Below are 15,096 nucleotides of genomic sequence, written 5' to 3'. Positions count from 1 at the left end.
CACGCAGCGCCTCCTGGGAGCTGTCGGCGCCGGGGCAATGGACTCGCCTTCCCGGCATGCCGCGCGGCGGGGCCCGGTTCCGGAGTGAGCCCGCTAAGATGGCGGCGGCGGCGCAGGGGCCCGAGGCCTGGTGACGCCGGCGGCGGTGAGTGCGGTGGGACGCCCGGGCCCCCTCCCCGCCTCCCCCAGCTCGCTTCTCGGTTCCCCGGGGGGCCGCCCGCCTGCTGGGGCCCCGCGCCCTGCTCCCCCACGATGCCCGCGGGGGCCGGGCGGGAGCCTCCCCCTGGCGCCGGGGACAGCGGGGTCTCGCCTCCGGCCCTGACAGCGTCTCGGCCCCGGCAGATGGCGGGGGAGCTGGTGGAGAAGAAGGAGCGGGACCCGTCCCCGGCCAAGGAGGATCGCAAGCGCTCGCGCTCCCCGGACCGAGACCGGGAGCGCGACAGGAAGAGCCCCCCGGGCAAGGACAGGAAGCGGCACCGGTCCCGGGAGCGGCGGCGGGGCAGCCGATCGCGGTCCCGCTCCAGGTCCAAGTCGGCTGACAGGTGCGGGGCAGGGGCAGGGGCAGCCCTGTGCCCCGGGGAGGGGTGGGGGTGCAGCCAGCTCTGGGGCGCGGGGGGACGCGGGCGGGCGGGCGGGCCCCGGTGTTTGCGGCCGCTGCCACGGGGCTTTGCGCTCGCAGGGAGCGGCGACACAAAGACCGGGAGCGCGACAGGAACAAGAAGGACCGCGACCGGGAGAAGGATGGGCACCGGCGGGACAAGGACCGCAAGCGCTCCAGGTCGGTCGTGATGGGGCGGGAGCGCGGGACGAGTGGCTGGAGGCTCCCTCCCTCCCTGCCTGGCCGTGTGGGCGGGCGGGCGGGGAAGGCGAGGGGCCTTGGAGCGGGTGGTTGGGATCCCGCCAGCGAGGAGCTGGAGGGGGCTGAGCTGGGGCCCGTGCCTGGTGTCCCCCGCGCAGGAGCTTGTCCCCGAGCCGAGGCAAAGACTCCAAGTTTCGGAAGGACAGAGACTCCCGCAGGGCGGCGGAGGAGGAGGAGGATGCGGCGCTGAGGAAGGAGAAGGTGGGGTGTCAGGAAGGGGCAGGCACAGCCTGGCACTGGGTCCGCCTGGCGCGGTGCGGGGCTGGCGCGCCTCTCGGGCTCTGACGGCCCCGTCCTGTGTTTGCAGGCCCAGCCTCTGTCGCTGGAGGAGCTGCTGGCCAAGAAGAAGGCTGAAGAGGAGGCAGAGGCCAAGGTGAGGATGAGCAATGCCGTATGCTGTTGAGGGGTTGCCTCCTTTCCTCCCTGTTGCTGGGCCTGGTCTGCACTATTGCCAAGACAGAAAGCTGCTACCCTCTGGGTCCCTGGCTCTGCGCTGGGCAGTGCGGTACGGCAGGCAGCCCATCGTGCCTGGGGTTGTGCGAGAGGATGGGAGCATGGAGGGCTGCTGCGCTGCTGGGCCGTGCTCACTGCCTCCTCTGTCCTCCAGCCCAAGTTTCTCTCCAAAGCCGAGCGGGAGGCTGAGGCACTGAAGCGGCGCCAGCAAGAAGTGGAGGAGCGGCAGCGGCTGATCGAGGAGGAGAGGAAGAAGAGGAAGCAGTTCCAGGATATGGGGAGGAAGATGCTGGGTGAGTGCCTGTCGGGGGTTGTGTGGCTCCTACCCAGTCCTAGGAGGGCCCTCGGTGCTGCCCTCGAGTACGGGGTACGCTGAGTCCCCGTTTGCCTGCCCCACAGAGGACCCGCAGGAGCGGGAGCGCCGAGAGCGGCGGGAGCGCATGGAGCGCGAGACCAATGGCAATGAGGACGAAGAGGGGCGGCAGAAGATCCGCGAGGAAAAGGACAAGAGCAAGGAGCTGCACGCCATCAAGGTACTCGGCTCCCCCGGTCATGCTGCTACCCCTGGGCAGGGAGTCTATATCTCCTGTGGATTGGGAGCCAGGATGCCTCAGTTCCCTTGCAGCTCTGGGGCCGGGTGGGGGCTGAAGGAATGGAGCTGGGGGCTGGCAGTCCCTTTCTCTTAGGTTCCCGGGGCTGGTTGCATCTGCCGGGTGGGGGCTGATGGCTATGCTGCCCGCAGGAGCGGTACCTGGGTGGTGTGAAGAAGCGGAGACGCACTCGGCACCTGAACGACCGCAAGTTTGTCTTCGAGTGGGACGCATCTGAGGATACGTCCATCGACTACAACCCACTGTGAGTGTGGCCCAGAGCCGTGGCTGACTGGTGCCGTGGGGTCACCTGCTCAGGGCAGAGGAGGTCTTCCCGTGTTGTCCCCCCCTCCCCTCCCTACCTGGCTGTGGAGCACCAGAGCAGCCTGAGGTGCCGCCCTAGCTGCCCTGACCCCATCGCCTCCTGTTGTGCAGGTACAAGGAGCGGCACCAGGTGCAGCTGTTGGGCCGCGGCTTCATTGCCGGCATCGACCTGAAGCAGCAGAAGCGAGAGCAGTCGCGCTTCTACGGGGACTTGATGGAGAAGCGGCGGACACTGGAGGAGAAGGAGCAGGAGGAGTGAGTGGCTGCTATGGTGAAGGGGGTGGGCGTTCTCGAGCCTGGCTCCAGGGTTGGGAGGTTCTGACACCAGACGTGTTTTGGGGGCGCTGGTTACGGTGTGGAGCCTTGGGTCTGGTCCACGGCTGCAGGGTTCCCAGGGCCGGTCACAGGCACTAGCTGCACTACAAGGGCGCAGGGATGGGGCACGAGGTCAAGTGGTTTGGGTGCAGGTGTGAGGCCTCCATGGGGCTAGAGCTGAGGTGCTTCTGGGATGTCTGAGGTGAGGCTGGCTACATTCTTCCCCACGTTTGCCCAGCAAGGGTGGCAGGTGGCTTCTGCCCAGCAGAGCACACGGGAGACCTGATTACCGGTATTCCCTCCCCGCAGGGCCCGGTTGCGCAAGCTGCGGAAGAAGGAAGCCAAGCAGCGCTGGGATGACCGGCACTGGTCGCAGAAGAAGCTGGATGAAATGACGGACAGAGATTGGCGCATCTTCCGCGAGGACTACAGCATCACCACCAAGGGCGGCAAGATCCCCAACCCCATCCGCTCCTGGAAGGACTCCTCCTTGCCTCCCCACATCTTAGAGGTGATCGACAAGTGCGGCTACAAGGTAAGCGCAAACTCTCTCTCCCTGCCAAGGGTGCGCAGCCCATTCTCACCATGAGCTGGGCTCAGTCCCTGGCCCAGAGTTCCTAGTCTGGGAGGAGTATGGTTTAAGATAGGGGGGCCTGGGAGTCCTGGCTGCCCTGCGGGGCTCTGCTCCCTTCTCACTGGCTCCATTCCCTGCTGTCCAGGAACCCACCCCCATCCAGCGCCAGGCCATTCCCATCGGCCTGCAGAACCGCGACATCATCGGCGTGGCTGAGACTGGCAGTGGCAAGACGGCTGCCTTCCTGATCCCCTTGCTGGTTTGGATCACCACGCTGCCCAAGATCGACAGGTGAGAGCTGCCGGCCTGTGAGCAGGGCAGGGAGGGCAGATGGGGTAGCTGGGTGGCACGGTCCCATGCCTACCATGTCATCATGCAGGATTGAGGAATCGGACCAGGGCCCCTATGCCATCATCCTGGCCCCCACGCGAGAGCTGGCCCAGCAGATCGAGGAGGAGACTATCAAGTTTGGGAAGCCGTTGGGCATTCGCACTGTGGCTGTGATTGGGGGCATCTCCCGCGAGGACCAGGGTTTCCGGCTGCGCATGGGCTGCGAGGTGAGCACAGGGTCAGACCCTGGCTGGGGGTGGGAGGGGCCGGGGGAGTGCAGTGGGTCTGATGCTGGCGCCCTTTGCAGATTGTCATTGCCACGCCAGGCCGGCTCATCGACGTGCTGGAGAACCGGTACTTGGTGCTGAGCCGCTGCACCTATGTGGTGCTTGATGAGGCCGACAGGATGATTGACATGGGCTTCGAGCCTGACGTGCAGAAGATTCTGGAGCACATGCCTGTCACCAACCAGAAGCCTGACACCGACGAGGCCGAGGATCCTGAGAAGATGCTGGCCAACTTCGAGTCGGGCAAGCACAAGTACCGGCAGGTCAGTGTGGGCTGGGTGCCTGGGAGGGTGTTGGGGCTGCACTTGGACCCAGAAGGGGTGGTCCAGGGTGGTTGGGGAAGTTGGGTTATGAGCCCCAGAACCCCAGGAGGAGCCTGGGTGAGCACAGAGGCAGGGGGTGTTTCAGTAGCCGGGGGAGGGGTGAGAGACCCAGTCCTGACTCTTCCAGCTCCAGGGATCCCCCATGCCAGCCCCCCCAGAAGATGGGGAGTCCCCTGAGGCCACTCCAGCTTGGGTCTCTCACTCATGCCCCAATCTCTCTTGCAGACGGTGATGTTCACGGCCACCATGCCACCAGCAGTGGAGCGCCTGGCTCGCAGCTACCTGCGACGTCCAGCCGTGGTGTACATTGGCTCGGCTGGCAAGCCCCACGAGCGCGTGGAGCAGAAGGTCTTCCTCATGTCAGAGTCGGAGAAGAGGTACCAAGTCAGGGACTGTGCTGGGACTGGGGCCATGGCACCTAGCTGGGAAGCTTCATCTTTCCCAGGGGAGCCTTGGGGGTGGGGTGGGGGGGCCTTGGGGCCTGCCATGGCTGGGGGGTGCCTCTGCAAGGCCTTGCTGTCCTGTCCTGTCCTGCCTGCTGATTTCCTCCCCCCGCAAATTTGCCTCAATAGGAAGAAGCTGCTAGCCATCCTGGAGCAGGGCTTCGACCCACCCATCATCATCTTCGTCAACCAGAAGAAGGGCTGCGATGTGCTGGCGAAGTCACTGGAGAAGATGGGGGTAAGTGGTGCCACGGGGCTGAGGGTGCTGCCTGTGCAGGTTGGCTGTGGTGTAGCCACCGGGCCTGCAGATCCTGCGTCTTACGCAGGAGGGGGCTCTAGCTTGGATCCGTTCCCACCCCCAAGGGCTGTGCAGCTTTCACTCTTCTCCTGGGGCCTGCAGCGCCTGCTGGGTGGGGAGGTCATCAAGCCGTTGCCAGATGGGTACTGGTGCCATGGCACCTCCCCAACCCAGCTCTGAGCTGCCCTTTCTCATCTGAACAGTACAATGCCTGCACCCTGCACGGTGGCAAGGGCCAGGAGCAGCGAGAGTTCGCCCTGTCCAACCTGAAGGCCGGTGCCAAGGACATCCTGGTCGCCACGGACGTGGCTGGCCGTGGTATCGACATCCAGGACGTCTCCATGGTGGTGAACTACGACATGGCCAAAAACATCGAAGGTGAGTCCCTGCCTCCCCCCTGTGCATCCCCCCAGCCTCAGTCGGGCACGTGGGTGACTGTCAGGGCGCACCGAGTGCAGCTTCCACAGAACACGGGTGGGGGCAGTGTGCCAGGACAGGATGAAGCACAGAGCCACTGGTTGCTGGTGCTGCTGAAGGCAGGCTCCTGGCACTTGGCTTTGCTTCCAAGCTGCCGCACCCCCGAGGTGGCTGCGTTTGGGGCACAAGTGCTGCGTGGCTGTACCACACCCCAGAGGTGGCTACAGCTTGGCACCCTGGCACTGCCTGACTGGTTTCTCTGCAGATTATATCCACCGCATTGGCCGGACGGGCCGAGCCGGCAAGAGCGGTGTGGCCATCACCTTCCTCACCAAGGAGGACTCGGCTGTCTTCTACGACCTGAAGCAGGCCATCCTGGAGAGCCCCGTGTCCTCTTGCCCGCCGGAGCTGGCCAACCACCCCGACGCCCAGCACAAGCCTGGCACCATCCTCACCAAGAAGCGGCGGGAGGAGACCATCTTCGCCTGAGCCACGGGATGCCGCGTGCTAACATTTTCTCCCAGGGGAGCCTGCTGGAGAAGGGGGCCTTTTTGCCCCAGACTTTGCCTGTGGCTGCCAGGTACTGCCCTGTGTCTGGAGCAGCCTGGACTCCACTCCCTGCCCCTGCTCAACCAGGCCCTCCCCAGCCTGGGCTTCACCTCTCTGGGTTGGGCAGAGCCGTTAGGGGACAAGCAGGGACCAAAAAAGCCTGCTGCACCCCACCCCTCCCTGGGGTCATGGTCCAGACCTGGGAGGGGGGTTCCTGTGCCCTGGCAACCTCCTGCTGGGGCTGCAGCCATGTGACGGCCTGTAGCTTGTATCTTGCCCCATGCAGCCCTGGCAGCTGGGCCTTTGGGGCCGTGCCCCCCACCCTCAGCAGAGCCAAGCTGTGGCTCGAATTAAACCCTTCTGTTTTAAGCAGGATTTGGGACTGGAACCAGACTCCTTTTGCTGGGGGCTGGAGGGGGCCTGTCTCCCCCCAACTCTTGGGCTCCCCACGGCTGCGGGGCCAGTTTCATGCCTCAGGGTCCCTCCCACCCCCTTTGCTGTCCCCTGCCACTTGGTCCCTTTTGGTGTTTTGAGTCCTTGCTGGGCCTGTGGCAAGGAATAAATGACAGGATGTGTCTTGGCAGCTATCCCTCTTTGCCACCAGGGCTGGCTGTGGGCGGTCCAGTCAGGCCTTGAGGAGAGGGGCAAGACCTGTGCACCCTTCCTGCTGGCCTGTGCCATGAGCAGGGCTGTCTGGGCAGCAGCTGGGGAGGGCTGCTGCCCCTGGCCCACTGTCCCAGGGACCCAAGCACATGCAGCTGGCAGCCTGAGGCAGGAACCAGCCTTGCTGTCCCCTGGAGCCTTCCCCTTGCCACAGCTAGGGGCCATGGGGGCATTGGCACTTTCTGTCTACCTTGGCCTTGCAGCCTCCCCACGCGGGGATGCTGCTAGCATCTCCCCTTCCCAGCTGAGGCCCCCGCACCGCGTAGCAAGGTCAAGGCGGGGTCCCTGCAGTCCCAGGGTCGATCCCCCACCCCCGCGCGGGAAGCAAGGCAGACACTACACATGATCTGCAAAGGTTCTTGTTGAAACGGGCGACGTGTCATCGGGGAGATCGGTGCTTTCTACAAAAGGTGTAACAAAGGCGCTGCTGCGGCACCACGGGGATCGGCCCCAGCCCCCCCCAGCCCGCTCCGTCCGGCAGAGGGCGGCAGGGCACGGTTGGTGGACGTGCATTCGTGGGTGCAATTCTGAGAGGGAGGGTGACGCGCTCGGGCAGGGGCTGCCCTGTCCCTGGCCCTCGAAGCGGTGAGGGGGGGAAGAGGGTACAGGGGGAGGTGCCCAAGCCAGGAGTGGAACCTAGGAGTCCTGGCTCTTCAGGGTCTCTGTGCTGCGCTGCCACCCTCCTGGGAGACTGAGCTGGGTCGCCTGCAGGGAGATGACTTGTGTCCCCCCTACCACCCTGCGCAAGGCCCGGAGGGGTCACACCCATGCAGGCTGGGGGTGGGGGAAAGAGGGGAGGTGCCCCCTGCCCGTGGCTCAGCTGGAGGCACACACAAGCTCTGGGCACGCAGGGCCCTGCCCAGCAGCTCCCTGAGCCCTGCGGGGCTGCTTGGAGACAGGGATGCCAGGCCCGGGCGGGGGTCCCTCAGTAGCTGTCCTTGGCCCAGGGCCGGCTGCGCTGCCAGTGGCCTTGGCCGCCGTCACGCTCCAGCAGGCGGTCCTGGGAGTCATGCCCATTGGTGCTGTGCAGCCCGCTGTGGCGGTGCCGGTGTGGCTGGTACAGGTCGGGGTAGGCGTCTGTGTATTCATCCTCCAGGTGCCGGGAGCCACGCGGCGACGAGGCCGCCCAGGGCTGCCGTGATGTCTCGCTCGCCTCATCTGACGGCATCAGGCTGTCGCGCTCCAGGGGCGAGTGCTCACTGCCCCGGTCCCCCAGCAGCTGCTGGGTCTGGGGGCAGAGACCAGGGCAAGGGGTAGGCAGGGGCCACAGAGATGCAGGTACTGCGGGGTGTGATGCACATGCTGCTGTAGCCCCCCCTCCTCATCTACCTGGAGCTCTGGGATGGCGGTGGGTGGCGTGGCAGGGCCAGGTCCATGCGAGGGGTGGTGCGTGGCTCTCCAGTAAACCTCCAGGTATTCGGCCAGGTGCTCGCACGCATCCTCCAGCTGGTTCTCGTCCAGGATGACATCAAAGAGCTCCTGGGGGTAGGGGGCAGGTAAGAGCCTGTCCAAGGGTCCCTGGGGGCAGCTGGGAGGGGGGGATACTCACCGGGGGGCACTGCACCAGCTTGTCGGCTGCCATCATCTGGACATTGAGATGCTTCACCTGAGACTTGCCCCGGGACTTGATGAGCCGCTGCAGCACCTGGGGGGGGGGGGTGCCACCAGGGTCACACAGGCCAGGACATGCACAGACCCCATCTCCTCCCCGGGGACACTCCAGGGTCCAGCCCTCCTGCAGCTGGACCTGCTGGAGCAAGGGGGTCAACAAAGCCCCTAGGGCTCAGTTCCAAGCAACCCTATACCCCCAGCCTTACAGGGGGCGGCAGGGGCACTACATGCCAGGGCTCCCAGTGGCCCCTGCCCGGCTGACCTTGGGCGAGGACACCTTGACATAGACGACAATGGGGGCCAGTGAGGTCTTAGCCAGCTGCGCCGGGTGGTTGATGGTGTCGGCATCCAGCACCACCAGCTGCAGCGACTTGGCCAGCTCGAAGATGCGCTCGATCTCGCTCTGCACCTCCGCTGCGGGCAAGGGGGGCACAGGTGAGCCCTGGGGGTGGCACGGGCCCAGAGGGCGCGGGAGCCGGCAGTGGGCACTCACCGATGCTGGAGCGTGTGGTGGAGCGCTCGATGATGGCGCGCTTGCCTGGGTTGTTGAGCACGGAGCGCTTGGCCAGTGACAGGTCGGCCGTGACGCGGGTGATGGAGATCCTGCAGGGCACAGGGGCCATGATGCACTGAGAGGGGGTCAGGGGTGAGGGGACCGGACTGGGGCGGGGGGCTCACCTGCCATCGAACCGGTGCTTGAGGAAGTCGAAAAGAGCCTTCTGCATCATATCTGTCACCTGCGGGCACGAGGGTCAGTGGCCCCGCTGGAGGACAGCTTGCTGTAGCCCCCCCCCAGCTCACGGGGCCTGAGGCCTCTGCCCCCCAAGGTCATGCGGGGCCAGACAGACCATGCCTGTGCCCAGCCCGTGCATCCCACTGCAGGGCACGGTGTATCGGAGCCCCCATACTGCAAGGGGGATTCTCCATTCATGGTGGGTCTGGATGCAGCTGGGGGACAGGAGCAAGTGGTCCTAGCTGGGTTGGGGGGAGCGGGTCGTGGAGGCCCCCCAGCCCCAGTGTTCGTAGGGTGCTCCCCCCAGATCAGCAAGGGGCGGGGCCAATTGTGGGGAACCCCCCCTTGGGCCCTGCCTCCTACCTCATATCCTTTTAGGGAGGGTCCCACCAGCACCACGGGCCTCATGGAGGGGACAACGTCGTAGGGGGGGATGTGCTCTGTCTGCAGGGAGGGCAGAGGGCTCAGAGGAGGCCCCCACAGCACCCCCCCCCCCGGACCCTGCATTGGTGCCCCAGATCTTTAGGGTCCCTCCACAGCCCTGGAGGACCCAGGCATCCCAGCCAAGCTGCACCCCCTGCCCTTCCCAGCTGGGTGGAGGCATCTCTGCTCCCCTTCCTGCCCCTGGCTTGGGTGAAGGTGGATCAGCTTCATCCCAGAAACGCAGCATCCCTGCTGCCCTCAGGCTGGCAGTGCCCACTGCCTCCACACCCAGAGAACTCACCTGCTTTTGCTTCTGCTTCGCTTTGGGGAGAGGAGAGGAGAGAAGAAACAGGTGCTGGTGAGTGAATTAGGAGCCACTGGGGAGGGGGCAGGAGACTTGAGAGCCCTGTGCCCCGCTGGGGGGTGCCTGGGGCAGAGGGCCCAGCTGTCTGCACCCTTGGCAGGGATCGGGCGTGAGAACGCGTGTGCAAGGGCGGCTGAGGGCACGCCCCCCCGGTTACCTAGTGAGGGGGGAGGCGATCGCCGGGTCCCGACGTCACCGAGGCCGGAGGCGTTGCCTGGTCTCCTGGGGGGGAAGCAGCAGTGACTGAGTACAAGGCAGGCAACTGAGGGGCACCCTTGCAGCAGACGGGCAATGCCTGTGTCCTCACCTGGCCTTCTGCTCCTGCTTGAGCCGCATGGCCTCCAGGCGCTGGGGGCTGGGCACGAAGGCGATGTCTCCCCCCTCCTTCACTAGCCTCCCGATCCACCAGTCGTTGCTGTATTTCTGGGGGGAAGTGAGGGGGAGAGTCACAGCGGGGCGGTGTGGGTGCTGCCTCCCTCCACAGGGCATGGTACCCAGGCGTCCGGCCTTCCCCCTGCCTCTGCCACCCCTGGACTCGCCTCCTTGATGTGCAGGAAGTCTTTGGCTTCGAAGTTGATGGCGGCACCCTGCACCGGGCACTCCTCATCCAGTGCGCCGCAGTAGCTGACATTGGTGCGGACAGCAAAGGCGACTGGCTTGTGCTGGGGGTGGGCGAGAGGGGGGTCAGTGCAGGCTGGGGGTCCCTGCCCCCCCACTCTGTGTTGTCTGCATCTGCACCCTGCTGCACAGAGACCCCCCCCTCCCCCCGGAAAGGCCACGACAGCACATGTAGAGGGGTGTATGTGCATGAATGGAGGGCTGTGTGTGTGTGTGTGTGTGTGTGTGTGTGTGTGTGTGTGTGTGTGTGTGTGCGCGCGTGCAGGGATGTTCATGCAAGCACGGGGGGTTTACGTGTGTGTGTGTGTGTGTGTGTGTGTGTAGGGATGTTCATGCAAGTATGGGGGGTTTACGTGTGTGTGTGTGTGTGCGTGCGTGCGTGCACATGCCTGGAGTGTTTGCACATGTGCATGTGGGTGGATATATGTGCATGAGTAGAGGAGTGTGTGTACATGCATAGGGGTGTTTGCACGTATGAGTGTGTGGGGGGAGGAGTGTGTGCGCATGCGTAGGGAGATTTCCACATGTGTGTATGTGGGGATGTGCATGCATGTATGTGAGGGAGGTGTACACACATGTCTGCACATGTGTGTGCATGGGTGCGCACATGTATGTGCTTGCACACATCTGTGCCTATGTATGCACACGAGTGTTCATGAGGATGTGTGTGCATGAATGTGTGTGTAATGTGGAAGGTGAGCATGGGTGTGCATGTGTGTGCCTACTCCTTGCTGCCCTGCCATGACTGTATCCCTGGCAGGCACACTGCGCTGTGCGCCCATGCCTGATGCTGGCACCTTGGCTCTGTCGAGCTGCTGCTGGGCCTGGCTCTCCACCTGGCGCCGGGCGCTCTCGCGGTCTTCCTCCAGGGACACGTCGGAGTCCAGGGACGGGCGGCTGGTGTAGGAGTCGGCTGAACCCTGTGGTGGAGGGCACCTGGGCATCAGCCATGGCCCCCTGTGCACAGCAGCCAGCCCCCCGGCAGTGTGGCAGCGAGTGCGGTTGCTGCATCTCCCAGGTGCCAGGAGCAGGCTGAGCCCCAGGAGCCCCGGGAGCGAATCCCGGCTCGCGCCTGCCCTGGGGAGGTGAAGTCAGCTCCTGGCACCAGGGAAACAGGGCAGAACCAGTGCTGCAGCTGCCACCACATTCCCCCCACCCCCTGGCAGCCCAGGGTAGGGGGGCACCCGCAGCTCGGTGGGCCCAGCCCTTTGCTCTCGGGCACAGAAGCAGCTGGGCCACCCCCCCACCCCTGGGCGTGACAGGCACCAATTACCCACCCAGGCCACGTCCTCCCTGATGCAGCCCCCCCCTCCCTTTTTTGCTGCTACACCAGGTGTAGCCGGACTTCTGGGTCCACCTGCAAGTGCAGGGGTTTGCCCAACTCCCAGGTTTTCTAGCTCTGCTTAGCTGCAGGGCGCTGCCTTCGTCACATCTGAGCCTCAGTTTCCCCCCGCCCAGTGCTCCCTCCCCTGCCATGGTCCTTGGATGGGGTCAGTCCTGGCCTCAGCTCCAGGGCACGTCGATGCCCCAGTGCAACACGTGAGCATGAGCAAAGCCGTGCGCACGGATGTGCGTCAGACATCCGCACCCGCCACTATCCCAAGGCATGTGTTCGTGAGTGCCAGGGCACAAGCGTGTGCCCAAGCGTGGGATGCATGAGTGTGTCCCAGTGCAGGCCTGATGCGGGTGGGATACGGGTGCCAGCGACTGGCATGACCACACGTGGGAGCGGGGCCCTGAGTGGCAGCTGTGTGACACTGGCGTGTCTCAGGGCTTCTAGCATGTACCACCCCCCCAATCGCTCTCCCTGCAGTGACCTTTGCTCCCTTGCAGGCTGGGGAAGCAGAGGCAGAGATGCCGCCTCCCCTCCCCTCCCGGTCCCATCTGGCTCCTGCCCCACCCCCCTGCGGCCGGGCCCGGGGCTCCTGCTGCTCGGCAGATGCCCTGGGAAATGCCAGGCGCGGCCGCCTGGGGGGAAGCGCTTGTGTGGCTGCATCTGATTATCCAGCCCCCTGGTGCCCACCCACGCGCTGCGGAGCAGAGCAAAGCGCCCCCCCCACAGGGCAGCACCGGGGGCCACTGGCACCAACACTGGGCTCCCGGGAGCCCAACATCCCCTGCCCCCGGTCTAGGCCAGGGGCAAGGGGACCTGGTGCCCAGCCTGGAGGCTGCGGTGACAGCCACCCCAGCAGACAAGCACCCCATGGGGAGCTGCAGAGAGAGAGGAACAGAGCTGAACCCTGCTCCCCCAGACCCTCCCTGCTGGGAGCCTCCTGCTTAATTGAACAACTCCTGCTGCGGCCCCAAAAGGAAGCCGAAGCTGTGGTGAAATATTTATAGGCCCCTGGATCTGCACCCCCCGTGGCCTCTGCCCCCTCCCCAGGACACGCTCCCTGTCTGGCACTGTGGCAGGGCTGATGCTTGCCCATGCCCAGGCCGGGCCAGGAGGGGACAAGAGCTGCCCAGCCTTCTGGTACGGCCACCCGTGGCCTGGCCCAGGAGCCCATGGGCACTCTTACGTGGTGCATGGGCCCCCCGTTCTGGAGCTGGAGCCGGGTCCGTGGGACCCTGCCAGCTCAAGCATTGCAGACGGCTCGCATGGCCCTGGGTCCTGGTGCCACGCGACTCCGGCAGGCTGTATGGAGGGGGGCCTCCAGAGCCCCCCCAGCACCGGTGCCAGGCCCTTTTCCTGCACCCGCGGCACTGAACTGTCAGCCCCCCTCCCTCTGCGCCAGCCATCCCTGGCACCCACCTCCGCCATAGTGCTGTATAAATAGCTCAGTCAGGGGTGGGGTCTGGTAGGAGCCCCCCCACCAGCCCCAACCAGGGGGGCCTGGCCCTGGCACCCACCCGCAGGCTGGGGGGGCACTGCCGTGGCCAGCTCCATCGCCCCCCTCCCCTTGGCCGGCACTCCCCACTCACCACCTCGGAGTCCTCGAAGCCATGGAGATAGGAGTCGTCATACATGGAGGAGCTGCTGGGGGGGGGTCGCAGCAAGGAGGAGGGGGGCACCGGGGTGCGGGGCTGCGCCGCCCTGTGCCGCCGGAGTCGGGGCTGTGCTGGGGAGGCTGGGGCCGGGCTGGGCTGGGCACGGCGCCGGTGCCAGGACCTGGCTGCACCTGCCTGTGGGGCTGGCGCGGGGGGAGCGTGGCAGGGCGGGGGGGCGTGGCGAGGCGCGCGGGGGAGCGCGGGGAGCCGGCAGCCGGTGCAGCACAAGGGAAACAAAGAGCTGGGAGAGGGAAGGGCCGGATCCGGCGGGCGGGCGGAGGCAGGCTCATCGCCGCGGCAACGCAGGAGTGGGGGGGGCGGGTGACTGTGGTAAGGGCTGCTCTGTGCATGGGGCACAGGGGCCGTGGCCTTGCCCTCAGTCTGGCCTCTGGAGTCACCGGCTTGGCACTAGTGCCCCTCGGCACCAGCCTGCTCCTCTGTTCACGAGGGCCTTTGCACGGGCCGGCTGGCCCTGCTCACAGAACCTAGGCATCCTTGCACGAGGACCCAGGCCCAGCCCCAGCCCTCCTTGCACCAGGGCCCAGCCCCAGCGCCCCTTGCATAAGGCCCCAGACACAGCCCTCTCTGCACAAGGCCCTGGCCGCAGTGCCCCTCACACGAGGACACAGGCCCAGCCCCAGCACCCCTCGCACGAGGGCCCAGATACAGCCCACCTTGCATGAAGGCCCAGCCGCAGCACCCCTTGCACGAGGGCTCAGACCCAGGCCTCTTTGCACAAAGGCTCAGACACAGCTCCCCTCGCACGAGGACCCAGCCTCAGTCCCCCTCGCACGGGCCAGGCAGCCCGGACCCCCATTGCGGAGATGGGGGAGCTGCGGGGGGGCCCAGGGCTGGGGGCAGACACAAGCCTGCCCCCCCCCAGGCACAAGCCCCGCATCCTCTGCCCCCCCAGCCCGTGCACCCGGCCCGTGCCACCGACGGGGCCGCGCTGCCCGGGCCCCGCACCGCCCCGCACCGCCCCGCCGGTACCTCGTGCAGCAGGAAGGTCGCGCTGGAGTCAGAAAACGACATAGACGGGGCCGGAGAGACCCGCACCCGCGGCGCCTCTGCCCGCCCGGCCCGGCCCGGCCCGGCCCGCACCGCCCCGCACCGCCCCCGGGGCGGGCCTGGCCCCGCCGCCCGCGATGCCCGGCCCCGCCGCCGCCCGCAGCCGCCGGCCCCGGCCCCGGCTCCGGCCCCGGCCCGGCTCCGCCTCCCGCCGCCGCCCGCACCCGCTCCGCCGCCCCCCGCCGCCGCCGCCCGCGCCCGCAGCAGGTGCGGGGCGAGCGGGGCCCGGCCCCCACGGACCCCGCGCTGCCTCTCGTGCTCCCCGCGTGCCCCCTGCCTCGCATTGCCCCCCCCACCGGACCCCGCGCTCCCCCCGTGCTCCCCGCGTGCCCCCTGTCCCGCATTGCCCCCCCCTCCAGACCCCGCGCTGCCCCCGTGCTCCCCGTGTGCCCCCTGCCTCGCATTGCCCCCCCCACCGGACCCCGCGCTGTCCCCCGTGCTCCCCGCGTGCCCCCTGTCCTGCATTGCCCCCCCCTCCAGACCCCGCGCTGCCCCCGTGCTCCCCGTGTGCCCCCTGCCTCGCATTGCCCCCCCCCGGACCCTGCACTGCCCCCGAGCTCCCCGTGTGGCCTCCCTGCCCCGAACTGCCCCCCCCCGGTGGAGCCCGCACTGCTCTCGCTGCCCTGCTGTGCCCCCCCCATACCCCACACTGTCCTCCGTGCCTCCAGCTGCCACCCCTTATGCTCTATGATGCCTCTGGCCCCTTGCTGCCCCCCAGCCTCTGCCCAGCTGTGCACCCCCCCGCCGTCAGTAGCTCCCAGTGGTCATGGCCGGTTGCCCTTGGCATCACAGCCTGATGCAGCCGCTGCACCCCCGAGCCCTGGGCAGTGGGTCACATCAGCTGGGCCCCGCTCAGCCCTCATCCC

At 66.8% G+C, this 15,096-nt stretch overlaps 2 protein-coding genes across 3 annotated transcripts; one reads left to right on the top strand and one right to left on the bottom strand.

Annotated features, from left to right (window-relative positions):
- The first annotated feature begins 47 nt into the window (after positions 1 to 47).
- On the top strand, positions 48 to 6,137 carry DDX23 (DEAD-box helicase 23). The gene is made up of 17 exons (XM_019476606.2): positions 48 to 145; positions 343 to 542; positions 680 to 778; positions 958 to 1,060; positions 1,167 to 1,232; positions 1,467 to 1,605; positions 1,712 to 1,845; positions 2,055 to 2,167; positions 2,338 to 2,481; positions 2,851 to 3,076; positions 3,261 to 3,406; positions 3,495 to 3,672; positions 3,753 to 3,995; positions 4,281 to 4,432; positions 4,628 to 4,736; positions 5,000 to 5,174; positions 5,479 to 6,137. Exons 2-17 carry the CDS (start codon positions 343 to 345, stop codon positions 5,700 to 5,702), a joined length of 2,451 nt encoding a protein of 816 aa, XP_019332151.1. The 5' UTR covers positions 48 to 145; the 3' UTR covers positions 5,703 to 6,137.
- A 631-nt stretch (positions 6,138 to 6,768) lies between these two features.
- CACNB3 (calcium voltage-gated channel auxiliary subunit beta 3) lies at positions 6,769 to 14,271 on the bottom strand. 2 transcript variants are annotated; one of them, XM_019476608.2, is made up of 13 exons: positions 14,153 to 14,271; positions 10,972 to 11,094; positions 10,096 to 10,218; positions 9,864 to 9,979; positions 9,714 to 9,778; positions 9,494 to 9,513; positions 9,133 to 9,213; positions 8,715 to 8,773; positions 8,530 to 8,639; positions 8,299 to 8,450; positions 7,975 to 8,070; positions 7,755 to 7,904; positions 6,769 to 7,653 (listed from the first exon to the last, which is right to left on the bottom strand). In XM_019476608.2, the coding sequence occupies exons 1-13, from the start codon at positions 14,192 to 14,194 to the stop codon at positions 7,351 to 7,353; spliced, it is 1,440 nt and encodes a 479-aa protein (XP_019332153.1). In that variant the 5' UTR covers positions 14,195 to 14,271; the 3' UTR covers positions 6,769 to 7,350. The 2 variants fall into 2 exon arrangements, with proteins under 2 accessions (XP_019332153.1, XP_019332152.1); XM_019476607.2 differs by lacking the exon at positions 14,153 to 14,271 and adding an exon at positions 13,097 to 14,043.
- Positions 14,272 to 15,096: the final 825 nt, after the last annotated feature.

Source organism: Alligator mississippiensis, chromosome 15 (assembly GCF_030867095.1).
Source record: "Alligator mississippiensis isolate rAllMis1 chromosome 15, rAllMis1, whole genome shotgun sequence".
In the NCBI taxonomy this organism is placed as follows: Eukaryota; Metazoa; Chordata; order Crocodylia; family Alligatoridae; genus Alligator; species Alligator mississippiensis.
This window is presented reverse-complemented; position numbering and strand designations above follow the sequence as displayed.

Coding starts and splice junctions, on each gene's coding strand:
- CACNB3 (XM_019476607.2), bottom strand. CDS start 13,141: ATGTATGACGACTCCTATCTCCATGGCTTCGAGGACTCCGAGGTG. Junction 10,219..10,971: donor AGCAGCTCGACAGAGCCAAG/GTGCCAGCATCA, acceptor GCCCACCCCCAG/CACAAGCCAGTCGCCTTTGC. Junction 7,654..7,754: donor CCGCCATCCCAGAGCTCCAG/GTAGATGAGGAG, acceptor CTCTGCCCCCAG/ACCCAGCAGCTGCTGGGGGA.
- DDX23 (XM_019476606.2), top strand. CDS start 343: ATGGCGGGGGAGCTGGTGGAGAAGAAGGAGCGGGACCCGTCCCCGGCC. Junction 1,061..1,166: donor CGGCGCTGAGGAAGGAGAAG/GTGGGGTGTCAG, acceptor CTGTGTTTGCAG/GCCCAGCCTCTGTCGCTGGA. Junction 1,846..2,054: donor AGGAGCTGCACGCCATCAAG/GTACTCGGCTCC, acceptor TGCTGCCCGCAG/GAGCGGTACCTGGGTGGTGT.